The sequence below is a fragment of the Pollicipes pollicipes genome, unplaced genomic scaffold (assembly GCF_011947565.3).
Source record: "Pollicipes pollicipes isolate AB1234 unplaced genomic scaffold, Ppol_2.1 Scaffold_3447;HRSCAF=4054_pilon_pilon_pilon, whole genome shotgun sequence".
Taxonomy (NCBI): domain Eukaryota; kingdom Metazoa; phylum Arthropoda; class Thecostraca; order Pollicipedomorpha; family Pollicipedidae; genus Pollicipes; species Pollicipes pollicipes.
This window is the reverse complement of record NW_023596297.1, coordinates 30,111,157-30,137,566: the sequence shown is the minus strand read 5'-3', so window position 1 is coordinate 30,137,566 and position 26,410 is coordinate 30,111,157. Positions and strand designations below refer to the sequence as shown.

The 26,410-nt window shown below is 50.1% G+C and overlaps 1 protein-coding gene across 1 annotated transcript in view; it reads right to left on the bottom strand.

Moving 5' to 3' along the window:
- The window catches only part of LOC119092417 (uncharacterized), a 49,604-nt gene that overhangs the window by 16,430 nt on the left and 6,764 nt on the right, over positions 1 to 26,410 (bottom strand). The window contains exons 2-3 of the mRNA XM_037215380.1: positions 22,813 to 22,921; positions 9,627 to 9,747 (exon numbers count right to left, since the gene is read on the bottom strand). Coding sequence (XP_037071275.1) covers positions 9,627 to 9,747; positions 22,813 to 22,921 — 230 coding nt within the window. The remainder of the gene's footprint in view (positions 1 to 9,626; positions 9,748 to 22,812; positions 22,922 to 26,410) is intronic.

The following is a 26,410-nucleotide window of genomic DNA, read 5'->3' as shown; positions in this document are numbered from 1 at the left end:
TCGAATACTGCCCCTGGATGGCTCGGGGTCACTCACCAACACTGTGCCCCGTGTTAGGTACGGTGGGCCCCTGGCCAGTACAGGGGTCATGACCGCTACAGGGGTCACGTAACAGCAGCGGTTTTTTATAGGGTTCTGGCCCTTTCACGTGGTGCTCTTGCATATTTATGGTTAAGTTCAAGATGTTTTCTTGCATTCACGTTCTCTGCTATGGCGCTATTCTTGTTATTTGATTATAAATCTTATGTCGTAATACCTTGGAAAAACTACAGCGTCTTCCATTATGTAGCACAAAACCCAAATTGTCCTAGAATATTTCATAACTTGCGCGACATTGACTGAGAGCCAATTGATGTCAGTTAAATTTAGAAATTGCGCCCACGAACGTCCTATATGAACGAATCGACAATTATATTTTTCTTGGCATTAATCGCCGCATGGCTAGCTAAATAGCGGGATTCGAATGGCGTTATTAGGGCGTCATGGATGCCTGGATGACCTGGATAGCAGGAGTTCAATGATGTTATTATGGCGTCTAGATGCCTGGGTAACCTTGAAATAGTCTCCCCAAAATAGTCTGCACATCTTGGTGGGCGTGTAGCTTAAAACCCGGAGTGGATAAGGTCTTAAAAAGGGCAGAGCTGTTAACGGCACCGAATGATCTCCAAGATGGCTACTTTAGTTCAAAACCTCAAACAAATGTGGAACAATCCCTTAAGATGGGGTGGAATCAAACGTATTCAGAATCACTTAACTAAATTCTGCAGCCGAGCCCCGGGTCTTCCGTGTTTGCATTAGCTGCAGTGATGTGCGCTTCTACGAGCGGCACAGACCATATGTACCGCGTTATCTATGGTCGGAGCATCGATTCGTGCGTCGTACAGCAGCGGCAGGGCCGTGCCCCATTGGCGCCAGAACTGCGCCTCATTATCTTCAATGGCGTGAGCTATTTGTCATCGGAGTGAGGGAGCCGTGCGGAGGAGGGCGGACCGGGAGGAACCCAAATGATCCATCGACCTCTGTCTGCCGTGGCCGTCTGCAGCGGCGGCCGGCGCCGCCACCCCCGCGCCCCTGGGATCCGTACCTCGACCCGGCTATCTGCGGATCAGCGCCACGGGGGGGGGGGTCGGCCAGCCGTCTGCCACGGGCCCACTCATTCATCTGGCGCGGCGCCGCGCCGGCGACGCCACGTGCAGGTCACAGGTCCCAGCTGGACGATAACGGCCGACCAATCTCCGGCTGTCCTCGCAGCCCCGCCGCCGGCCCGTCAGACACCTGCTGATACGCGCACCCGCGGCACGGCCGGCGCGGCCACGACGGCCGACTGAGAGCCAGAGGAGAGAGGCTCGGTCACGAGGCTGCTACGGGATGCTGCTCACTGCGGGTGGGGTGACTTTGGAGACTTTGAAACGTTTGCACACGAACATCCTCCAAGGGTCCCAAACAGGGTTCCCAAAGCATGCAGGGCCACCAGTAATCTACCCCACGATAGGACGTTCGGTTGCGTGGGGTGTCAGGTAGGCACGCACGTTAGGGTGGGTCACGTAGCCAAGTATACCAGCCAGGTGTGTGCTGGATTACACTTATCAGATTAGTCATTCCAGTCCTGGCGTTTTTATTCTTTCCCTTCTGTTTTTCTCCTAGTAATGTCTAGGATGGCAGTGATACGCTGTGTAAGCTGGCTGCCACCGTGATTCCGCTTATTTTGTGTTCCTTGACAACGCTTAGCAGCTGATGGCTGCTCATTGCTCGCTTTATAGCCTAGCCTCTAGCCTCTAGCCAGCCTCGTTGCTCATTTTAGGTATGTTTGCACTTCACTCCCACATCTGAGCAGGGTCCCTGTTGGTTTCCACGGATGTAAAAACCAAGAGGGATCATTAGTGAAAATACTTGAGTAAAAAATAAAAATACTAATACAGTATCCTTGAAATATTGAGGGTCGACAGCTTAGAATAAAACCCCTGGGCTTTTTATGCCAAAAAAGCAGGTTCTGATGGGCTTTATTCCTGACAACAGGTATCTACTTGTGATTGTACTAATGCCTACCGTTTTCAGCGTCGCTGGGATACAACGAACTATTAATCTTGGTTTTCCATTTGTGAACGACGATCAGCAGCAACACACGCGCCGATATGGCAGAAAGCATCCGGCGCGCTCAATGACGACGCCTGAGTGATGCATACAACACGCTCAACTGAAGCGCATCTGACAATCTGCTTACCGCGATAATGTTTAACAATGAAGAAGTCTGCTCCATGGAACCGCGCTTTCACGGCATACTACGTCATATTTTGGGCCCCACAGGCCAAAAGCGCAGGATGAGGCTTGGCTGCACTCTGTCGTAGTTTCGTCACGTGACACTCACCTTAACGACCTTAACCGGAATCACCTTAACGATTTTTATGCTTCTTCCCGCAACGTGCACAACACTGCTGTCGTCCCGTCCTTGTAGCGATGCCACCAGTCCCATGCTGTCCAGCATGCTCGAGCGGCGCCGCCGGTCAGCCAGGCTTTGCTCGGCCACCGGCCGGCCCACTCGCGCGGAACGCGTCAGGGGGCCACCGAAGGGGAGGCGGTGGCCAGGGAAGCGGCGCACCCCACGACCCGGACCGAGGCCCACTGCAGGCGACCTCCCGCCACCGCCGGCGGGCGTCGCGGCAGCGGCTGCATCATTAAATACGCCGTCAATGCCATTTCCACGCAACACCCGGAGCCAAGGCCAGCGGGAGACGGAAACGAGGGCGCTCGGGGAATAGCGCATAGAGTAATCCGTAGTAGCTGGCTCGCTTGAGTTTGAGAGCGTTAAATAAGTTTGGCGTGAGAATGGTAATTCAGCGTAAAGGACATTAGGCTCGGTGGGGTGTTCGGGCCCTTTATATAAGCAAGAAAGCTCCTGAGCTGCTGGCTGTTTGTCATAATGCGCTCTCCGAAAGTAACCGACCCCCGTATACAGATTAGTAACGGAAGTCATTGCTTATCAAACTGATGTTTGGCCTTCTCCGTTAAGGCACGATGAAAAACTTCGAATTGGCCACATTTCGAAAGGAACGATGTTACTAACAATATTTATTGCTCAATGCAGAATTTTGACGCCCAATATAGTTTTCTCAGATAAAGAATACTTGCTTGATAAGGTCAGTGAGCCAATAACTCTTGGATGGATAATCAATGGGGAACATGACCTGAAGCAATGGAGAGCAACCGACATTCGTTTGATAAGCCGATGACTTGGGCTACTGATCTATGACACGGTAGGTGCGACAGACCGATCTTATGTACAGCAGAAGCTACTGGTCACCAAAGCAGGACAGAATGACTTTTGCCCGTGCCATTCATCCACTCCGAACGCGGCTGCCGGCGTCCGCCGGGCGGCCGCGTTCAGCCGTCCGGCTGCGGGCTGACATCAGCGCCTCCGAGCCCGAGGCCACGTGACCTGGGTCGGGTCGGCGGAGGAAGGGCGAAGGGCGAAGGGCTCAGCACACGGTGAGAGGGCGAGCGGCGTCCAGTCGTCCGGCGCCGGGCTGACATTAGCGCCTCCGAGCCCAAGGCCACGTGACCTGGGTCGGGTCGGCGGAGGAAGGGCGAAAGGCTCAGCGCACGGTGAGAGGGCGCGCGGCGTCGGCGGGCTTGGGACTGCTGACCGGTGGATGTGTCGTGATGGACGCTGTTGAGAGTAAAGCCGACAAAGACATATTCATGCAGCGTGGCTCTAGACAACGTCCATGTATCCAGAAACAAAAATACGCAAGCAGGTCCTGGGGCCCAGCGAGCTTTGTGCGCACGTGTTTCTGCTTCAACCAGGCATAATCAATGGATGCCGGCAGCAAGGTTTTTGCTCTCTGACTGCTAGTATGTTACCATTACATCAAAGAAACAGCTACTTAGAACCTAAAGGCGCTCTCCATTTAAAACCTTACAGATTCGATACGAACTGTGAAGCTGTTACGTGAGGATGATGCAGCGGACCAGTACTTCACGCATCGGTGCTGGAGGCTGCTTCCCATTTCATCAAGCTCCAGTTTTAATACACCAGTTTCAACAACTAACCCCGATACTAAAGATGGCTAATTATGTTAGGCTTCCCACTACCAGCAGATCCGTCTCCGCGCGGCTAAAAGCACAGCTGGAAACGGAGCCCACTTCAGTGTTTTAATTCCCGTTTTAAAGCCTATCGTGCCGACCCACTGATCGTGACCGAGCGCCTACTCCAGCCGCCCGCGTACTGGCGAGGGCCTGCGTGTCATCGACAGGACACGCTGCAGCGCCGCACGGGCGCGCGGACGGCAACTGAGCGCCGGTCGAGGAGCCCGACGCCGGGCGGCGTATAAGTCGGCCGAGTTCGGGCTCCGATCCGTCGGTGAAGGTCACGGACAGCAGCCGACTGCAGAGCAGCCAGTAACCTTTCGCCGGCGCCGCCACGGCGACCTCCGCGAAGAATCTGTGGGCTTCGGCACGCCGCACCGCCCGCGGCATTCCCCAGACACAAAACCGCCTCGCACATCACCGTGGCCAGCAGGGCGCTCACAGAATAGATAAGGTAGTGCGATGGACGCGCTTATACAGGCATCGATTTCGTAGATATGATAGTTTAAACATCGTATTTAACACATTTCGGAGAACTGAATTGATATGGGTCCGAAGTCGAACTATCAACGACTGCCGGCCGACGGAAAAACTGCGCCGCCAGGAAGCTATGTCAAGCGGCACAGTCTAACACGTCAAACTATGTCAAGCGGCACAGCAGCTTAGCGTGTAGGGCGGCGCAGTCTAATATCACATTGGGGACATTCTGGTGCGGCCGCGTGGGCCATGCACGCTTCTGGGACGTATCACTCAATGACTACGGTGAGGTCGACTGCTCTTCACTGACAGACACCTGTGAGGTATTCACCTATGGCTTAGCTCGGCATTGGCTGAGGCATTCAGCGATCGTGAGTCCCTCTATTTCTGGAATGAATGGACGCATTCTGTCGGTTCATAGTGTAATTGGTAGCCCTACATGTTACGCCTCAAGAAATATGTGTTCAGGTGAAAGCAAGGGTGCTGATTGGTTCACAGGTCCGGTGAAGTGAAAGCATGTGATACAAGCATTTGTCATTTAGTGAGTTCAAAGGCTAGTTAAGCGCAAGAAGTTATATATGCTCTTATGTCGATATGTTGGCTGATGACGCTACCATTTCGGCGTCATAGAAAAAGCTTACCCGATGTCACTGCAGTCCTACGCATCGCACCTTTTTCGGTGGTTGCAGATTGATCAGAATGTAAAACTTTGACATTGTTCCAAAAGTCTAGCCACGTAATAATTGAGATCAGAGTTCGGGCCAAATCTGGAGGTTAACTGAGATCAGCTGGCATCCCGAGAAGGGTACCAGCTTGTATACTTATGTTATATACTACAACAAGGAGCTCAGGAAACATCTGAGTAGCCAGCATCTTGCCAACATGCATTGTAAGTGCCTTAAAGCATCAGACCATCCGAGAACACGCGCCATAAAACTTTTGAGGTAGGGGGGGGGGGGCATGCTTAAGGTGAGGAGGCACTTTCATGTGTCAACCTCCACTGGTAGCTGTCAGAGGAGCATTGACGACGTAGCATGGAGCAGAACAACCTAAAACTATAGACCAGGCAGATGCTTACCCACGCTTCTACCGCAGCTGGTGTGAGAAAATTCTCAGCGAACCCGAGTGGTAATAGCAAAGTCAGCCGGTGATCAATGCAGTGCATTAATAAGTGTCGCTTCGGGAAATAGGATCTGTAGCTAAAATAGATCGATGAGTGTCGTTCACAGAATCCAGCAAAATTTGTAGAAGACTGGCGGGAAGTGTTTAAGCCTCAAACTACACAGCTCACTCTGGGTCTGAATTTGCCGACCTTCACCATTCCCTTCTGGTACTTCACACTGATATTGCTTACTCTCTTGTACCTGGTCCCATACAGATTAAACAGATAGCTCCATCAATTCAAAGCTGTGGATTATACCAAACTTGTGCACAAAGAGAGACCCAAGAAAATGTACGGTAGAAAAACGAGCTATCGCATTGTTAACGATCACTGGTGTCATATCTCCAAATATAGCGAACGCATGGTCATGCTCCTAATCCACACGCGGGACGTAGAATCGTCGAATAAGTGGGGGGTTATGGTAGAGGGGTATGGGGGAATATCAATACATTTGTCAATGCACCACTATATCCAGCTTGCACGAAAGTGGAGGGGCATATCCCTCCTCCCACACACACACACATGCACAAACGCACACGCGACGCGCACGCGTGCGCACACACACACACACGCGCGAGCGCTTCCGTTTTTGTGCGCCTATATCCAATAAATTTGCTCGCTACGCGTGAGCACGAAGCACTTAAAACGTGCTCGCCCCTGTTGAACTGTTTTAAAATTGAAAACAAATGCTTTAATTCTCAGGGGAAGTGCTATCAAGAACGCAGAAAGTCAGTTAGAACGAGGCGTTCAAGTATGAGATCACCTTTATCTGCTACTCGGCGATAGCGTCCCTGATGCTATTACAACATCGGAAAGTCAGATTTGTTGCGTCCATGGGTGCATTCATATTCGCATATGCCCATCTACAAAAAAATAATCCTGATAATTTTCAGTTGGGTGTATCACCGCACGCCACTTGAATCCCATTACCGAAGACTGCCTTTGAAATACGTGATCTACTTCACTCGTTTTTGATATTTTTGTTCCCTCTGGTTGGTAACAGAGGCTGTAGGCTCAGTGTGCTGAGAAGCACCCAGAGGCTGCTGCATGTGTGCTGAGCTTACCATCTCAGCTGTGCTATTTGTGGCTCTCTGAGTGTTGAGAACCATCCAGAGCCTGCTGCATGTGCGCTGAGCTTACCATCTCCGTTGTGCTGTTTGTGGCTCTCTGAGTGCTGAGAACCATCCAGAGCCTGCTGCATGTGCGCTGAGCTTACCATATCAGCTGTGCTGTTTGGTAACGGTGGGTGTAGACTCTGAGTGTTGAGAACCATCCAGAGCCTGCTGCATGTGCTCTGAGCTTACCATCTCAGCTGTGCTGTTTGGTAACAGTGGGTGTAGACTCTGAGTGCTGAGAACCATCCAGAGCCTGCTGCATGTGTGCTGAGCTTATCATCTCAGCTGTGCTGTTTGTGGCTTTCCTGTTCGCCCGACAGCTTTACATCAAACCCGTTCACCCAGATGGGACCGCGAATGGATCTTTTGTGTGCCACACGACGCTGCGGCGTGGTCACTCCGTGCCAGGTCAGCGCCCTTTGGCCAATTGCCAGCTGACCTTTCCATGTCGGTCGAGCCAAGCAACCTTTGGGGCTGTCTCTGGAGTCGACGTTGTTGCATAAATGCCTTGTCCTTTGGAGGGTACTGCATGATGTAGTCACCTTCGCAGAAAGGTGCAAATAAGGTGATTGAAAACCGGAGACCCCAAACATTAAGGCTGCATTTCAAAGGTTTCAGACAACATAAAGGAAACACTGAGGGCTTTCTCTGATCTTCTGTGTGAAATGGCTAGGCTGTTACCCGAACGTTGCGTAATGGTGTACCCGCTCAGCAGAAGCCAGTAATAAGCATATGTCTCGCAATCGTTATTAGTTTACAGTGAAAGACAATACTACCCACTGGATGGCCAGCAATCCTTGGGGGGTGAGCATGCCAACGAAAAAGGAGGCTACAAATAAGAGATTCCGACCAGGAACATTTTCATCCTGAATGGCTGAAGTACCTTTGATGTGAAAGCTTTTATTCAGCCACGTACGTTGGGTCAAGTGACAAATTTAGACGTAAATTGTGTTCAATACATGAAAATGGGACAAGATAAAATCGTTCACTTGCAGTTTTGAGGGCAAAGCCGTTCACTTTCATGTTTGGGGGTCAGCATTCCAGTTTGACATATTGTGACATGGAACGTTAGCATTTTATTCGAGGTGTTGCTTAAAACGTTCAACACAAACGCTCAAATTAAACCATGTTTACTGAAGTTTACGTTTCCTATATATTAATTGCGTTTATGTCGCGCAATCAATGCAACCTTGCATAAACATCAACATATGAGTGCTTTCCGAGAAGTAGCTAGTTCCCGTTCACCACAGCCAGTAAAGGCGCCTAGAACAGGAAGGGAAGGACATCCATGGAACATCCGGGGATCTAATTATCGCCCAGTTGCAACTGGAACAGCCCTCCAAGCGCGCTCGCGCGCTCAAGTGTCTCTCAGCTGTGAAAAGCCTAGGCAACAATGCATCGTTAGGCTTTCTGTAAATCATTAAAAACACACCCGCAGGTCGTTGCTAGTTGAGGTTTGGGGATTCAGCTTGTTCCAAAGGTATCCCAGAGAACAATGGCTGAAAGGCCCACAACTGCAACATGATCATTGAAGAACAGCCTTGGCTGATGACTGTTAACCTCGGATGCGACTGAATTCACCTAAATCATACGGATAACTCTTTTATCTCTGTTGTATGCCATCAGAGACAGCGAAGAAGACCCACCAATATGACCTCATGTATGTGACGACCTGCCCAACAACACTCTCTACTTGACCCCTTCCCCCAAAAAGAAAATGTTTAGCGTGATTATCGTGGGTCTCAGTGTTCCGTCTTTTAGCACTGGTCTATGCTAATAACACAATCAACAATGGAGAGGATGATAGTGGGCTTCAAGTTCCATACATGTGTGATTGACCAATATGCACGGGTATCATGGATACAAAGTTATTTTGGTGAACAATATTGATGCTCACTTGATAATTATTGAGAAGTGTCTGAGTTTACAAGAGGAAGCAGCCCTGGATTTGGGTGTCATGGTCTCCAGAGTGGCTTCACTGATCACGCTGTCAGAGACGTGAGATGCTTCTCTGATGTGATTTGCGCGCATCTTTTGATCGCGCTTTCACGCATATCCGTCAAGGGTTTGGCAAACATGGCAAATCATGCTCAGTTGCGCGAAAGATGGCAGGGAGTTTGATTTAATGTACAGAGTTTATCCCTACTTTGACTTCCACTAAGTTTCACAAGCTAAAGTCGGCTCGATACCGAAATGTGGCTTCAAAATTGAATGGAGTCGACTCAGTCATTGACTCAAGGAAATCGTGTCCAATCTCAGAGTATGTCTCAGGGTGTGTCCTACTGTGGTTTATATGAACTGGTTTTGCGTTCCTGTTCTGATATTTTTTCCATCTCAGTTATCTTTCATATTTCACACCACACAAACTGAACAGCTGGGCACCAGCAACCAGCACGCACAAGCCTATAATCCCGATCAACTTCTGCGATGAATTGTGCAGAAGTTAATTGTTATTGTAACGTGAGCAGAGATTATCTGACTGTGCATTTGACAACCGCAGTCAGATTTAAGTCTCCTCTTTGATTTGAGCATATATATATATATATATATATATATATATATATATATATATATATATATATATATATATATATATATATATATATATGTGTGTGTGTGTGTGTGTGTGTGTGTGTGTGTGTGATGTATACGTGGTGGTATACCCATGGTGATAACGTGGCTTCGTGAGATCGGTCACCAATGTCCCACTATCGCGTGCTACGCCGCGCGGCTCTCTCAGACACACTGCGTGACGTGCCGAGTGGACGCTCTTCTGGGGCATTATTTACTTGCGTGAAGTGTTTTCCCACGGGCCGGACGAACTTGTAGTGGCGCAGGGCGAGCTCGTTGCCCAGCAGCTGGGCGGAAATCTCCCGGCGGAGCAGGTTTAGCGTCGACTCTGGGTGCACCCTGGCGAATAAAAGGCGAACTTCAGTTGCCAACGACGGCCACCATTGCACGAGCCCGACGGTCCAAGTGCGTGTTCCGGAGGACTGCAAACGAGTGCCATCTCCAATAGGCGTCAGACACGCCGCATCACTGTTTGCGGCATGGATGTTAAAATGGGAGCTACACCTCTTCTTTCAAATACGCAACAGGGCGTTGTTCATGGGTCGATGTAGTGAGCTCCAAGAGGCGTGCATATTTCTATCCCAAATTGCTAGTCTTGTTACCACGTGCCATCTGTTACCGTTGTCACGCGCAAGGACGCTTTTGAATGCATTTATCTGGTTTCAAATGTAAGGCAGTCAAAATTTTCGTTCGTTTGCATTACCAAATTGTTATAGATGATAGCGATGCCGGAAAATAAGTGTATTGTTATGAAACGTGCCTTGCTTTGTCTGAGGTCACGATGACTATGTGCAGACCGTTTATTTGTTTTAACTCCATGGTATGGATTCTGGACCTCTGACGAGTAATTCAACCCTTATGAGCTTTGTGAGCCCTTAATCCAGCACTTTCTGAGGCTGATTTCGCTAACAGTGACGAAATATGAGACGGTCTTAATCTTCATTTAACCGTCTCCGTCATCTCGGGCTCTAATTGTCAGATCGGATAAATTTAAAACTCAATCAATAATTTAGGTCGATGTTCCTCAAGAATTAAGTTTACATCCGTCTCGTGGATGATGACCTTTCAGGCAGGGACGCAGCCAGTGGGGAGCTCTTATGTCCGCGTGTTTCATTTCAGCATTATAGACGGCTCCTTCGGTCTCTTACCCTCCCCCTCCCTAAGAAAATACTGTCTGCAATTCTGGCTTCAGGTCAAGAAAATCACTTAATACAGCGAAGCCACAGGTAAAGGTTGCCTTACGGCCAACTAGACGGAAATTTCGTAATCTCAGAGACCATACCCGACTCGGGTAATCAAGCTTTTGACGGCGTCATATCTTTACAGTCACTGACCGCACCTGTGTGTAGCTTTAGGCAACACGTAGCACAGGTCTTGCTCAGATACGCTGTGTGTAATATTCCCATGGGACTCACAAGCTATTTGATCAGACGGACGGAACTTAGCTACAATGTTTGATAAATGATTGCACCTCCTCGTTTGAGTACTACAGGAAACACAAAAATTCTGATTGCGAGAAAGCTGAAGAACGTACACCAAAACCTGGTCAAGGTCATCAAGACCCGGCGGCGCAACAAAAGGAGCTTAACGCATTTTGACCGAGGAAGTAACGGCCAGGCGCAAGTTTGATCAATATAGGCAGTAGGTCATTCATTCTCAAATGCAAGCTACAGGCCAGCCATTTTACACTTTTGAGGATTTGTGTGAGACCACAACAACCAGACCAGATGAAGACGTGAAATCGTCGGGGAAGTGTGTGCAAATGCACTTCTAAAAGTAAAAATTCGGGCCGTACTTGCACCGGACCGTGAAGCGTTCAATGTTACCCTCTCCGGAGCTGGTCTACAATGTGGCATGATGTAGCCTGAGCTGGCTGAGACTTGGCACTGAAAAATCTTTAGGTGTGTGCTACGGCTTGCTGTGATCAATATGCAACCAAAATGTCTGCATCTTGGCAACGCTATGATCACAGCCACTAAAAATTCAGATTATTCCAGTCTTATTTGACGTTGTCGAATAAAAAGATGAGCTTTATCAAATCCAAAGTCTACCCATTGTCAGGTAACACATTTTGTGGCCTTCTGCGCGAGCGCCAAGCTCCAGTGCACCTCTGCCTGCGGAACAAATGCAAAGGCAACACTTCAGTGAGTTGATAAAACTCATTTGCATTGGTTTCCGAACATGATGAGGTCCTTTTGCTTTTGTTTTGGTATCATCTGCATGATAACACCCCTGTTAGTATTTTGCTCCTTCCTTGCGCCACACGAGAGCTCTGATCAGTGGGCAAGATTTGGAACCGGCACCAAACATAGACGCTACAACATTTTTCATGGAGGATTAGTATTGAGACCAGGTCAGCTAGAGCTCAACACGGGTGAGAGTCAAGCAAGGTCATTTCGTATCAAGTTTCTACTCTTGTGCTTCGCATGGTGAAGTTCATATGATGTGATCAGTAGTCACTGGTGTGGAAAAGTTTGCTGAGCAATGTATCACAAATGTCCCCGCCGTACTCAGCCGGCGAGAACGCATGCCTCTCAACTAGCCCATGACGGGGTGGATGAGCTAGTCAGTTCGGCACTCGCTGTGTGCCCCTGGCTGGAATAGCCTGCGGCTGGTGGTACCGCCCCAGGTCAGATAGCGCGGAGGGCAGGGTGGACCGTGGCGACCATCCGGCACGTAAAACTTTTGACACCAAATTGTTTTGTTGAAGTGGAATGTAACGTCTGACGGTGTAGTCAAGGCCCACGTAACACGCCTTACAAAGCATGGGCTCTGATTCCCAGTAATACATTCAGTCAAAATTTGGTGCTATCTTTGAGTAAATAAGGCAGAACGCGTCTTTACGTTCAACATTTGTGAGGTCCCCGGACGTGACCATTTTGGTATCCTGGTGTTACCTCATCTCACATGGATGACTTTAACAAACATAAAGTTGAACATAATAAAGCATTCCAAAGTTATGATAAAGCATTCCAAAGAAACAAAAGAAACTTCGAGTGTTCTCCTCAAGAACTGCATGCAGACATGTAAGCTTTCAATAGTGATGTCATCTTCATAACATTGCAATCATATTCTTGCCAGAATGTGCCCAATTGGTCATTTGGCAGTGATGAATATTTGTGTACCCAGCCGGAGAGGCTAAGAAATTAGTTCAGAATGTGGGAAAAAGGGGATTGTTTTTTAGCCCCGTTGATCACTGATAGCCCTGCTCATGAATTACTTGGGCATTAGGAGCAAAGTCGTAGGCCGAGTCAGTCTCAACGTCAATGAACCGGACATTCTGTAGCGTCACTGGCCTGGCCAGCCCGGCCGATCATGCTTTTGATGGGCTTATATTTTTGCAGCCACTGGTCGAGCCGCCGTAAAGTTTGCGGCGGATTGCAGGACTAACAGCGGGCTGGCGGGTTTACAGCGGGCTGGCGGGTTTACAGCGGGCTGGCGGGTTGACAGCGGGCTGGCGGGTTGGCAGCGGGCTGGCGGGTTGACAGCGGGCTGGCGGGTTTACAGCGGGCTGGCGGGTTTACAGCGGGCTGGCGGGTTTACAGCGGGCTGGCGGGCTGACAGCGGGCTGGCGGGTTTACAGCGGGCTGGCGGGTTTACAGCGGGCTGGCGGGTTTACAGCGGGCTGGCGGGCTGACAGCGGTCTGGCGGGTTTACAGCGGGCTGGCGGGTTTACAAGCGGGCTGGCGGGTTTACAGCGGGCTGGCGGGCTGACAGCAGGCTGGTAGACTGACACTTCAGGCACGCCTTGTGCTTCCAACCAACTGCATATCCCTCATTCACCTGGGTCTGTGTGCTGCTACCGGAAACAAAGATGGGTCATGAAATGCAAAATGCAAATGCTGTCACCATATAGATATCAAAGGGCATACACATAAGGCACTGATTGCCCCCAACTTCAAAACTGCGCGTATACCCCGTCCTTTACTTGAGCCCACTCTCCATGTGGTTTAAGGTATTTCGGGTATACAGGTGTCAGCGTGACTCGCGCAGTTTCAGATGGTACGGGTGGCGATACCGGCAATGGGGGGGGGGGGGCGCCTGATAAGTTTGGAAATAAACATTGCTAGCGCGTGTTGCGTGAAAAGACTGAAGCATGGAGTTAAGAAATTTGCTACCACTTGTTCCCTCCCCAATGTTTAGCCTAGGTGCCACCACTGGTATTGCCACCTTTGGGTGCTGAAAAGGGGCTACAAAAACATAAAAGCCGTGAAGGCTTTCAAAGGAAAATGACGATATTAAGGAAAATTGACTTAAAGATGGCATACGCGGGGAGCACGAAACCGCTCCGTGGTTATTAGTCGTCCTGTCTCGTTACCGCTTCCGACAAAGCGCCGAAATCGAGTGCAGTTCGCAATTGTTTGCCTGAACGGCGCCAGCTGATGGTCAAATTTTGTCTCATGATGACTGACGGGCGTCCGAACGATTGTCGGTAAATTTTAACCACACCTGAAAATTATCGGTGTTGACGGAATTAGTGTGAAGTTGTGATAGCAGACTGTTAAAATTTCGGGCTGCGGGCTGCCCTCGCTGGTTTGACGTCGTACCAACTGATGGTGAGGCTGACTGAAAAAAACAACCTAAATAAAGCAAAGAGGCCCGCTCAACAGCCATCAAATCAATTCTCCGTCTGTCTCACATCCAATCGATTTCTACAGGTAGCTGCGATCTTAGAATGTCAAAGGCTGCAGTCTGCGGGGAGCCGTCTCATTCAGCGTCGCTGGATGCCATTACATGCAATAATTGAGCATGTCGCCCATGTCGTGTCTCTCCCGGACCGGCCAGAAAGCAGGTCATGTCTCTCCCGGATCGACCGAGAAACAGGTCATGTCACTCCCGGGTCGACTGGGGAGCAAATCGCGTTTCTCTCGGACCGACCGGGAAGCAGGTCGTCTCTCTCCTGGGTCGACCGGGAGCAGGTTGTACCTGCCTCTTCTTCCACCTGCCAGGCAGCGAGGCGCGTGCGTCTCCCCCCCCCCCCCCCCCACTCCCCCATCTGGGAGCCTGAGTGCGCCTCTAATCGAGGCTCCAGGCGGCTGGCACGGGGGCCTGGCACCAGCCAGTCATCGCCACATTAGCGAAATGGCGCCGCTGACACCAATTGGTGTTCGTCGAAACAACACGTGGACAAAAACGCTCCGCTCGTGCAGCAGTCAGCGAGCGTGCCGAGCGTGGTTGCATGCCGGCAAGTGTTCCAGCCTGACCTGGAGCCCAGCCCAGTCTGGAATACCTCCCGGCCAGGGCGTAGAAGTGGTGTAGCCGCATAGAGCACGGCCTGCTCTGAATGGCAGCTTCAGGTCAGCAAAGCTGACTGTTCAACTCAGCAGGCGTTGTGTTAGCTGCTGTGGTATTCCCCCCCCCCCCTCCCCCGTAGTTATCAGTTATATCGGTGCCATGAACCGGGTATGGCACGGCCATCACATTTAAGCACACAATGTACATTCTCGGAATCCTACGCCTTTTCAAGATGCGTCAACGGTTGCCCAACGATTGCTTTAGCCCGTATCACTACGGTATAAAAACACATTTAGAGGTCAATATGATGGCAACTGAACGACGGCAAAGCAAGGCATTTGTCGCCATGCCCGGGAGTATCTCGCGCTCCTGCATGGGGGTCGTGTTACAGTGGCTGACAGACGGTTTTTCGTTGACGACATGCTGACGGACGGTGTTTTCCCGGTGCCGGCCGGCGGTAACGGGAACGCGGGGACGGTGTGTGCTCGCAGTGTCGGGGGCAGCTGCTCCGGTCGATACGGCCGCATTCCGGGCGGGCGGACCGTGACCCCGACGATCCGGTGTGCCGGCCCGGCCGGCGGCAACCGTGCCTGACCGTCGTCCGGCACGGGGGTCGATCTGGGTCAGGTGCCCAGGTATGACCCTGAGCCTTAGGCACCGCCTGCAGTGAGTCCGAGCCGCGCCGCCGGCTGAAGATCACATCATGACAACGTGACATCCGCGCCGACGGCTAGACATCGGATCATGACAGCGTGACAGCCGCGCCGCCGGCTGGAGATTATATCATGACAGCGTGATAGCCGCGCCGCCGGCTGGAGATTATATCATGACAGCGTGACAGCCGCGCCGACGGCTGGAGATCATATCATGACAGCGTGACAGCCGCGCCGCCGGCTGAAGCTCACATCATGACAGCGTGACAGCCGTGCCGCCGGCTGAAGATTATATCATGACAGCGTGACAGCCGCGCCGCCGGCTGCAGATTATATCGTGACAGCGTGACAGCCGTGCCGCCGGCTGCAGATTATATCATGGCAGCGTGACAGCCGCGCCGCCGGCTGGAGATTATATCATGACAGCGTGACAGCCGTGCCGCCGGCTGAAGATCACATCATGACAGCGTGACAGCCGTGCCGCCGGCTGAAGATTATATCATGACAGCGTGACAGCCGTGCCGCCGGCTGCAGATTATATCGTGACAGCGTGACAGCCGCGCCGCCGGCTGCAGATTATATCGTGACAGCGTGACAGCCGTGCCGCCGGCTGCAGATTATATCATGACAGCGTGACAGCCGTGCCGCCGGCTGCAGATTATATCATGACAGCGTGACAGCCGCGCCGACGGCTCGACATCGGGTCATGACAGCGTGACAGCAATCGTCCGGCTAAAGCATAACAGCCTAACAGCCATCCGCCGGCTGGACATCGGATCCTGACAGCGTGACAGTCGTCCGCCGGCTGGCTGTCAGATCTTGACAGCGTGACAGCAGTCATCCGGCTGGACACCTGGTCATGACAGCGTGACAGTGTTCCGTCCGCTGGCCGTCAGATCATGACAGCATGACAGCAGTCATCCGGCTGGACATGTGGGCATGACAACGTGACAGTCGTCCGCCGGCTGGCCGTCGGATCATGACAGCGTTACAGCCGTCCGCCGGCTGGACTTCGGGTCATGACAACGTGGCAGCGGTCATCCGGATGGACATCCGGTCATGACAGCGTAACAATCGTCCGCCGGCTGGCCATCAGATCATGAAAGCGTGACGGCAGTCATCCGGCTGGACATCCGGTCATGTCAGCGTGACAGCACTCATTCGGCTGGACATCCGGTCATGACAGCGTGACCGCCATATGCCCCCAGTGACACAGCTGCACAGCCCAGCGACACAGGGCGGGGTATGTGGGTGTTGGGGCTGGTTTCACTGTCAAATTATATTGAATATATTAAAGGACATCGGCTGGGACAGAGTTAACCCAGAAGGTTTTTCCAGAATGGTTTCCGAACGGCCCGGTGTAGCCTCGCCAATTATAGCATAGCTGTAGACAATTGGATAGTGGATCGTCGGACATTACAAATGTAGATGTACCTTGTAAGGTCGCCGACCTATGGCAGGTCAAAGTCAGGCCACGGTTTCCGCGAAGGCGATTTCTAGGGAATCGTCCAATCTGATACAATAACGGAGTGTTTGACGAAGCCATACATCTCTGAGATGCTTTCTTAGGCACCACAAATATTGAATAAGCAAATTATGTTGACCTAAGATCAGGCATGAAGGTCAGACCAAGGTCAAAACCAACCTGATTTATTACTCCAGGGCTTGCTGTATGGGATAGTTTGTGGTGCTCATTTCAAATGCATTGACAGCAGGAACTGCATTATACATCTTGAGCATTATACATCCTTCTTAGAGATCAGAACAGGTCATTGGCCTAAGATGACTCGGGTCGGCATTTTGTTTTGAGAACATCCTGCCTGGTGCAATCTTTGCCGCTTATTCAAATGCAAAACTCAGAGCAATCTTATATTATTTTGGTTACCATAACCTTCAAAAGGTCAAACAAGGTCACTGATCTCAAATGGACTTGTGATCTTTTGCTTAGAAACAGTTGCCTAGGTTCTGGGGGCACTTTGGAGACCAACCTACAATTTGAGCTTGTTTGACCTCATTTGACCTAAACTTCATGACCTAGGAAACTCAAACGTTGACTTAAGTGAGCTAACGTACAGGTCAAAATATCCTGTAAATTTGGTGTCTTTAGCTTTCTTAGTTCCAGAGATCTCAGGGTGAGTCAAATTGACCCCCACCCGAGCGAAAGGTATCTAGTCGGCCACCCGGGCGCGTGTTAAGAGAGATGCGAAGACTTGTTGCATGTGATAGAAACCCATAATTGCGGACGAGTGCAAGCAATTTATTCCCCGAACTGACTGCATTGTTCAGGTTCGAATGTGGTACACACGAACACCAAATTCACGATACGAATCTTCAGTTGGAACTATTACGAACAAATAACGTCGCAGGTTAATGAACTTCAATGTCACGAGTGATTAATCTGTCATTTAGTCTTTGGAGCGGGCGCTATAAGCCCATCGGAGAAGACGGGAATTCCAAAATAAAGAAGCATTCTCTCAATGTTGTCGAGGATAAGCCAAAGGGGAAAATCTGGATGAGTTAATAGCAGTCCAGGGGGCGGGTGAGGCCAAAGACCCTCATGCACACAGCGTTTCCGCGCACATGCCTGAAGACACCAGTAACCATGTGGCTAGAGGAGGCCAAAAAAGTGGACTATCGGAGCATAATGAACCACGGAAAAGGGACGATCACATTTCGGGAGACAGGCAGCCAGATGAAACAGCTTTCGTAGGAGCAGGAACGGTGCCAATAAAGTGTTATGGTAGGGGCGACTCGGCAAAGTCGTCACAAAACGCTCGTAAAGATGTTTACGGAAGATGCCGTGCTCGACAAAGCCGGCATAAGATCTCAGCCATAAGCCTCAGAATAGCACACATTGAGGAAGCAGCCCTTCATAAGGACATTGGACGCAAGGACGTTGTTTAGGCGATACCTAAGGATGAGATCTCACCGCAAATGACAGGGCATCGACGCATTAGCTGTACTCGACTGCCCCTTTATTTGAATGGCATCGGAGCTCCTCGTGGGACATAGCCGGATGTGTCAAGAAGAAGCGAACTGCGCAGGCGCGGTGTAAAGGTTCCTAAAATACCCCAAGTCGGCAGAAAATTGGATAGCAGAACTCATTACGGTTGGAATGGATGAGATTTCAAATTAAGCCTTAATCGGCTGGTGCTTGAAGCCTAAAACGGAGAGTCGCGGGGTGGTAGGCGAGGTGTTCTCAGGACGTGTCGTAGTCCAGCTCGTGTCAGACCGTTACAGCAAAGGAAGAACTACTCCACGGACTCCTCCCAATGCCGTGATGACCCCAATTCCAACCTCGGCTTCCACACTGAGCAGATAAGTTACCTATGTGTCCCACAAGGAACTTGCCAGTTCGCCAATGTACATCGTTCTGAAAGGAGCACGGGGTGCAGCTGATAACTGAAGGACTGAATGTTCTTTTGAAAGTCTTCAACATGGACTGAACAGTAAGGATTACTGTCATTGAATGCCAAGGGAAGCATCAAGAGAGAAAACGAGCGTTATCACCGATCTCGTAGCATTACAAAACCTCCAGAAATCAATGTTAAAGTTGTTCCAAAGTGTTGCAGAATATTGCAGCCATGAATAGCGATGAAATGAGCGCCCAAGGAATCCTCCGATAGTCACGAACCGCTTTAGGAAGATCCAAACCTTCCTATGGTCAAAAGCGATGATTTTTTGGAAGCTGTGGATGCTGCAACACTCTTTTGTGGCTTACAAATGTTAAATACTGTCCTATTCCAGCACGTCGCTATGCAATACGTAAACATTATTAGCATCAAAGCTGAAAAAGACGACACCATACACAATTAAAGTTGATTCTATTTTTCCTGGGTCAGAAAGACTTGCAATTACCACCGGTGTCACTCCCTTTGATCGTCTCGGAGGCGGGCTTGATGAGGTTAAAGGAGTCAGTTCTTCGGCTGAACCCTATCGTATTCTCTGTTATACATGTTTTTATGCTGCATCTACGAATCATTTTATGAAATAAACGACCCCTTCACCTCCGAACATTGTTCATGTGCCGATGTGCATCCTTCTGTTCATCCTTACAAAAATACACCCACAATATTGCCGGCCCGCTCAATCTCTTTTGTATGGGTGCTCGTTTTCATACGTTTCTTACGCGGCGTGTGGTCATCTCACTCCACGGTGCCCTTCCGCTGTCTTTCCACGGTCGAGAAAAATTGCATCATGATGACAACAGTCACAGCGTCTTTGAACATTGGTATTTTGACTCGGGCTGACCAACATGCGACATCATACACCAGGTTCTCCCGAAAAGTGTGTCGGTCAGTCGAAGGTGAGTCGAGCGGGAATGCAATCAGATCGTTCATTCTTGAAGGCACAACGCTTACACCAATAAAACTAAACGTAAGGTTTTGAAGGGGAAGATTATTGCCTTTTCGTAGTTTTTGCGGCATGGCCCCTCCAAGGGTGGACCTCATTAGATGTGTCCTTGTAACTGGACCTCTCCTTGATCTAGGGCGCGAGACCTTCCGAGCACCGACCACGTACTTTGACAACCGCGGGGCCAAGCCTACAACACATCCAGCACCCATCCAGGAGGCACACATAACCAGCCTTCATTCATATCACATTCAGGTTTATTTGAAAGGAATGGTACAGTACTTTCCTTACCAGAAACGTGTATAGGCTCTGGACCGACAGTCCGGATAGTCTTCATAGGCCCATGTGAGGCTCCATGATGTCTTCATAGGCTCCATGTGGGGAGTCCCCATACTACTCGCGTTCACCTGACGGCGCGCTCGCGTTCACCTGACGGCACCCCTGAATTTACAAATATTTTAGGTTCGACAGGCACACCGCAAGGAAGGTAATTGCGAATTGTACGGCCACGTTCGCCTCGCCATTTCAAACAACGCTGTCGTGCCGCAGGGTGTGTTTTCGACGAGCTCCACGCCGCCGAGGTCCGGGCGCGGCGGGACTTGTTTGCTTCAATCCGTGGTGGTATATGACGTGGATGGATACCGGTCATTTGTTTCATGTAGCAACAAAACGCCAGCACGTAACAGCAGCGGCCAAAAAGATCACCCCGAAACACTTTTTGAAATTGTCATGTTGACAACAAACCTTCAATACATCAGGAGGCATCGCTTAAATAACGTTATCAAGCAAACGTTGTTTAAGTTGTGAAAACCCGACGTTTCAAGCCATGCTCATCGTCACGGGTCTTAATTCCGCTGGTCCGTGCGTTTGTATCCGCTAGTGGGCATGAACTCAGCTTGAAACGTTCAGTTTTGACAACGCAGCCAATGTTTGCTTAATAATCCGTTTAGCTTTTCTCTTCTGGCGTCTTGAGTGCCGGCTATTGTCAGCACAGATAATTCAAGCTCAACAGGCGTGCGGGGCCTTCCTTGCTTATATGAAGCAACCCAAAACATGATGCCTTCATGCCCTGACTTTCATCTTTTTGTCAAGTCTCCCACGTGATTTTTTGCAGTATACGAATGCAATAATCTGTACACGGAACGATTTCCATAGTCGAACTGTGAGGCCCGCTCCACCGCGCAATGTATTCTCAATCGCCCTCTCAGCTGCTCCCAAAGTTTCGTGTGATACGATTGTGACCTTTCCTGTCCCTACTGCCCTTTGCCCTTGATTGTCTGCAACCATGGCAAATAGTTTGAAAAACATTCAAAAAGTTACAAATTTTCCGCCAGGATTGTCTCTGGCATAAAACGCAACCAGTATATAGCACCGATTTTGGAATCTCTAAGCTAGCCCCAGGTTGATGACCCGGTAAAAGAGAGGGACGTGCTAGAACTGGAAGCATTCAAAGCGCTAAGATCCAAAAAATCGTCTCCGGCTGTCCACTCTCTTTTGAGGCCACGTTCCCCTGTTTCACTAAGGGAGGCACACTCCTCCACGTCAATGTCCCTCCACCTGTTCAGGAACCGATTGGACCCCATCGAGCGAGACTTTCCTTATCCCGCCGCGGCAATTTCGAAACGCATGCCTCCCATCACCACGTTGCCTATGTCCCTGAGGGGTTAGAAACTCACGATTCAAAACGTAAATGTTGGGTCATTCGTCTTAGTTTTAAGCCTGTGCTGGTTACTTGTGTGATTGTGCGCCAAGTGTACGTATGTGTGTGGTACTTCCATGTCAATGTGGATCTCATGCACTTGCAATTTATTTTCATTCATCTTTGTATGTGCACGCTGGGTTTGGTACATTTTGTTGTCAACTTAGAACATCTCTTGGATTCATCGTTTGACTTCGTACTATTTTGTAGCATCGTATTTTGTCGTATCGTATTTCATCGTATCAAATTTTGTTGTATCGTATTTCGTCGTATCGTATTTCATCGTATCGTATTTCACAGTATTGTATTGTGCAGAAATTTTGTAATATCTTATTTTATAGTACATTTCTAAGTATCGTCTTTTATAGCGTTTTTGTAATGTGTTGTAACGAGTAGTGAGTCTTGCAACGAACCGAACCTAGAGAACGCTGTAACAAGCCGAGTACCTGAAGAGCCATCTCGTGGATAGGTCTCAAGCAAAGCGAAATAAAATACAAATTCAATGCATGTGTCCGTGCCAGCAATATATCAGCAGCAGCACATACAGTACGCTCCACATCTGGTATTCCCGATGTATCACATGCAAAACAGCGCTGTCCGCTGCCGCACGCGAACCCGGTAAATAGCGTTCGACGAGAGGTTTTTCGGTCAAGCGTGCCCATATCTCGTGCGTGCCTGCTTGGGCGTTCGTGCCGACCCACAAAGAGGCCGCCTCACCCAGCGGTCCTCCAGAGGCCGGGCCTGTATCGACCTGGCGCTGATGGCGGCACCGTTACGACGAGGCGTCTCTGGTCTGGCTCCCATGAATGGTGCCGCCTCACACTCAGTTGGCAGTCGTTACGCTGGCGATAACTTGAAGGTGATTGACATCACCTTGAACTGTCTGCATGTGACACAGTCGTCCGAGTGAGGACTTTAATGACATAGACTCGGCACCACGCCAACGGTAGGCACTCTTTGTCGTTTTTTCGCGCGTGTCAGGCTGGGCAGGTCTGGGATGGTAGACGTTGCAGTTTAATACCGCAGGCCCGGCGAAAAACTCAGGCATCTTCGCCGTAAGCTCTCTGCGCGACACACGTCCTGGCTAAACAGAACGGAACAACGGTAGTGAGGGTGATATCAATATGCACGATCACATTTTGTGAGCCAACACAACGTACGGCTATCGCAGCCACAGCGTAGGAAGACAATTTCTGTTGTCGACCCTCGTCTGAGGAAGCCCAGGGATACGGCGCCCGCTTTAATATCATCTTGCAACAACCAGTGATTTCGCGTCACTTGGGACTTGCCTGACAAAGTCTACCGAGATGTTGTCGCCCGGGACGCCACCTAACGAAGCCCAGCCATATGGTGTCTGTGGCCAAGTGTCGCCTGTGGCTTCCACTTGACGAAGCCCAGCCATGCGGATGTCGTTTGCGAGCTCCCTCCAGAGCCACAGTGGCCTGGTGTCGCCTGTGGTCTCACCTGACGAAGCCCAGTGAGATGGTGTCGTTGCGGGAGGTGCGCTCGGCCAGCCGCCGCGGCGCCGACCATTTCTCTCCCGTGGCACCAGGTACACGTGCAGGTCCCCCATCTGAAAAAGGCATGTGAATCAGTCAAACACTGCGCACTGCTATTTAATGCGTCATCGGCCTTCCACCCCACGTTGGTCTCAGTCCAGACATCCTGCGCGTTATACTGAAATTAAGCATATTCTAAAGGAGCCGGCTGCGTGCGAAGCCTTGTACAAACGGCCTCATGTTTCAGAGCACTGACTGGAGGTCAGCAAAGCACATGACTGGTCAGCCATACCCAATGTAATATGGCATGATTTTCTATAATTATGTTCTCACCTTGGTGGCTTTGCACGTGAAAGTATGTCATCTTTGCCGGCTACCTATGCCACCCAAAAAGTGGGCAGTTCAAGGTTATGCGCGGACAACTTACCGTTCTTTTGAGAAACCGTTAATATTTTGTGTTGAGGTCTGATTTTGCCAGGCAAGCGACGTTTTGTGACTCGGTACGACTTGATGCATATTTGATCATACTTGTTGCCTGTTACATCATTTTAACGCCTTGCACTCGCAAAGCCAAAAATGCTCGCTATTTTTCTAATTAATCTCTCCATACCTTCTGAGGCTTTTTGGGCCGCTTATCCACGCTGGCTGCCTGAGCATGCCGCAAGTTTTGATCTGAACTTATTCTGCCACACAAGCTACGATAGACTGTGAATAGTTTGGGAAATCGGCTCTAGGGCTACCCTGCATCCTTGTCCTTGAGCATCCGGGGTACGAGCACTGTGACTCCATGCTTATATTTCTGCCTAACACATGCCGTGCTATTTACGATCACCGCAATTTAGGGCGTGAAACTTTTGGCACGAATAGGTTTGAGTTTATGAACGCTCTTTGTTCCTCTGGGTTGAATTAGTATGGGCGTGTAAACCCCTGTGGCGTGAAGAGCATTGAAATCGTAAAGCTTCTCTCTCACTTGATTTCCCGACAAACAACTGCAATCACTGTCGTCGTAAATCGTTTTTAGTCCTGTGTTCGCTTTCCGGCCATCATTCGGAAGTGCCTACTAACTTTTTCAATCATCTCTAAATGGACGCCACGCTGCGATTGCTTTATATGCCAAAATAACCGCACAGGCCAGTATCACCATTTGTATCGCCAGACAGCCGAGAACGATGGGACAGCGAGACAGCCGAGACGGCGATCCGCCGCGGGCACGAGGCGGAAGTCGCCTCTCGTGTCTGCGGTGCGCCACGCACTTCCGCTCCGTACCACTACCGACCCACTTATCTTCAGTGCACGGGCACGTGCGTGCACGCGGGGTCCTAATATTGACGACCGAAGCGGTGATGACTTCCCCCCCCCCCCCCCCCCCCTCGACCCTGACCGGTCGCGAGCTGAGGCTGCCTGCGGGCCCCTGGGCCAACCCGCGGGTGCCGCGGCGCCAGGCACCGGTGGGTCGCCGTCGACCCCGCCCGCGCCAATTGTCGCCGCCCCCACTGACCTTGGCTAGCAGTGGCGACTCCACCCCGGAGGGACCGTTTCGGGGCGTCATTTTGTAGCACTCAGTCGACGACTCAGACCGCCACCCTGCTAATGCCCAATTAAATGGACACGGCGCCGGACATAAAGCCGGCCAGACTTCCGAGGCGAATGCGCTTAATGTGGCGCCGGCTGATACCTAGATAATCAACGACCAGGTTCTTGTTGGATTAGGGTCAGGCAGCCAATGGGGGAATGTTTAAGGCGTGTCTGGGTCACAACAAATGCCGGTCAGGCACGTAACAATTACCACCAAGACCTTGATTAACGATCAGCTGAAAATAAAAGAGCAATGCAGATGGTGGTGATTGCTGGCTTACGGCTGCAGTCAAGGCCGAAGGATCAGCATAGGCGGACCCTAGGCGGACGTGACGGGTATCGAACAACATAACCTAATTTCTAAACGAAATACGAGTTGGCCTTCTCGCTTGCACTTAATAATGCAAATGAATCATTAAAAGCGTATCTACATGTACATCTATATATATATATATATATATATATATATATATATATATATATATATCTATATATATATAATATATTATATATATATATGTGTGTGTGTGTGTGTGTGTATGTGTGTGTGTGTGTGTGTGTGGTGTGTGTGTGTGTGTGTGTGTGTGTGTGTTTGTGGTGTGTGTGTGATAACGCATCGTCAGACCAGAAACTGTCATTTGCTGCGGTTGGGCTAAGAAAAGTATGAAGCGTCTCTTTTGGTCGTGACCATGCGAGCTGGTGTTCGATTCTCTCGAGCAATGACGTCAATAATGCTTGTTCTAGATTTAACGCACAAATTTAGAACAGCTCTTTCAAGTGAATAAGGGCATCGGAGGTTATATGAGAAAGTGGAAAGTGAAAATGTTCCTTTTTGGAAAGTGGGGAAATTTGTCATCTGCTATAACAGCACATTACACACAAAACATAGCGGCTCTGTATCAGTTATACAACATACGTGGGAACGCGTGCCTGCCGTGAGTGTCAAAAGTAAGTTAAGATAATCCTGTTCACAATCGCATGCTTAAATTAAAACAATCCTGGCATTTTTCCGCTCGCTCTATTTGTTGGGGGAACAGAAATTAGACAACTGGATGTAAACCTAGGAATGTAAGGAAAGTGGTCACGGAAGACCCCACTTCATTTGCTAAAATCTATACATTTTGTGTCTTTCCAACGGCCATTAAGCTGTCTTTGTGACGGTGCTCTCTATTTCGAAAACGCGTTCAATCGTTAGTAATTGGGACTACGGGCGGTATCTGCTATGCAATCTTGCGTTAAAAAATAACGTTACAAACACATCAGCCACCATATGCGTTGTCCGATAGTTTTGGCCCATCCTAGGCTATGGCACAATAAGCTCAAAGATTCTACATGGACGCCTCTTCTTCTGCACCTTCAAGGACCCGATCCAGGGCAGCTGGAAGTCGAAATCAGCTTGAAAACACGCCAGAGCCCGCCGGTAAAGCATGCCTCAGCAACGGCGACAAGAAAATTTGTCTTCAAAATGCAGCCTTAACCTAAAGGCATGGCTTAGAATACCCTGGCCTCGCTATTCCTCGACATGTGGCGCTGCCAGAGCCTGCGCTGCATTGATGCGACATCTCGGAGTCCGCAAGCGCATTGTGGGATACCAGGCTACGTTTTGGTTCTGAGAGAGAGAGAGAGAGAGAGAGAGAGAGAGAGAGAGAGAGAGAGAGAGAGAGATATATATATATATATATATATATATATATAGATAGATATATAGATTAGCTTACGCTATCGCTTCGAGCTCTCTCTCTCTTCTCTCTCTCCTCTCTCTCTCTCTCTCTCTCTCTCCTCTATCTCTCTGTCTGCTCTGTCTGTCTCTCTCTGGTTTCTGCGCCCGTGTTTCCGTTCCCCCTGTCTGCCCAATCATCAGGCACGTACCCCCGATCGGTCACTCAATGGTGGCGCTTCCAGTGCAAGCGGCATTCTGTCTGTGACCTTTCCATCCAGACTGGACTGCGGAGTCTCTCGTCAGGTGGTAGCAGCTCTTGCCATGCCGA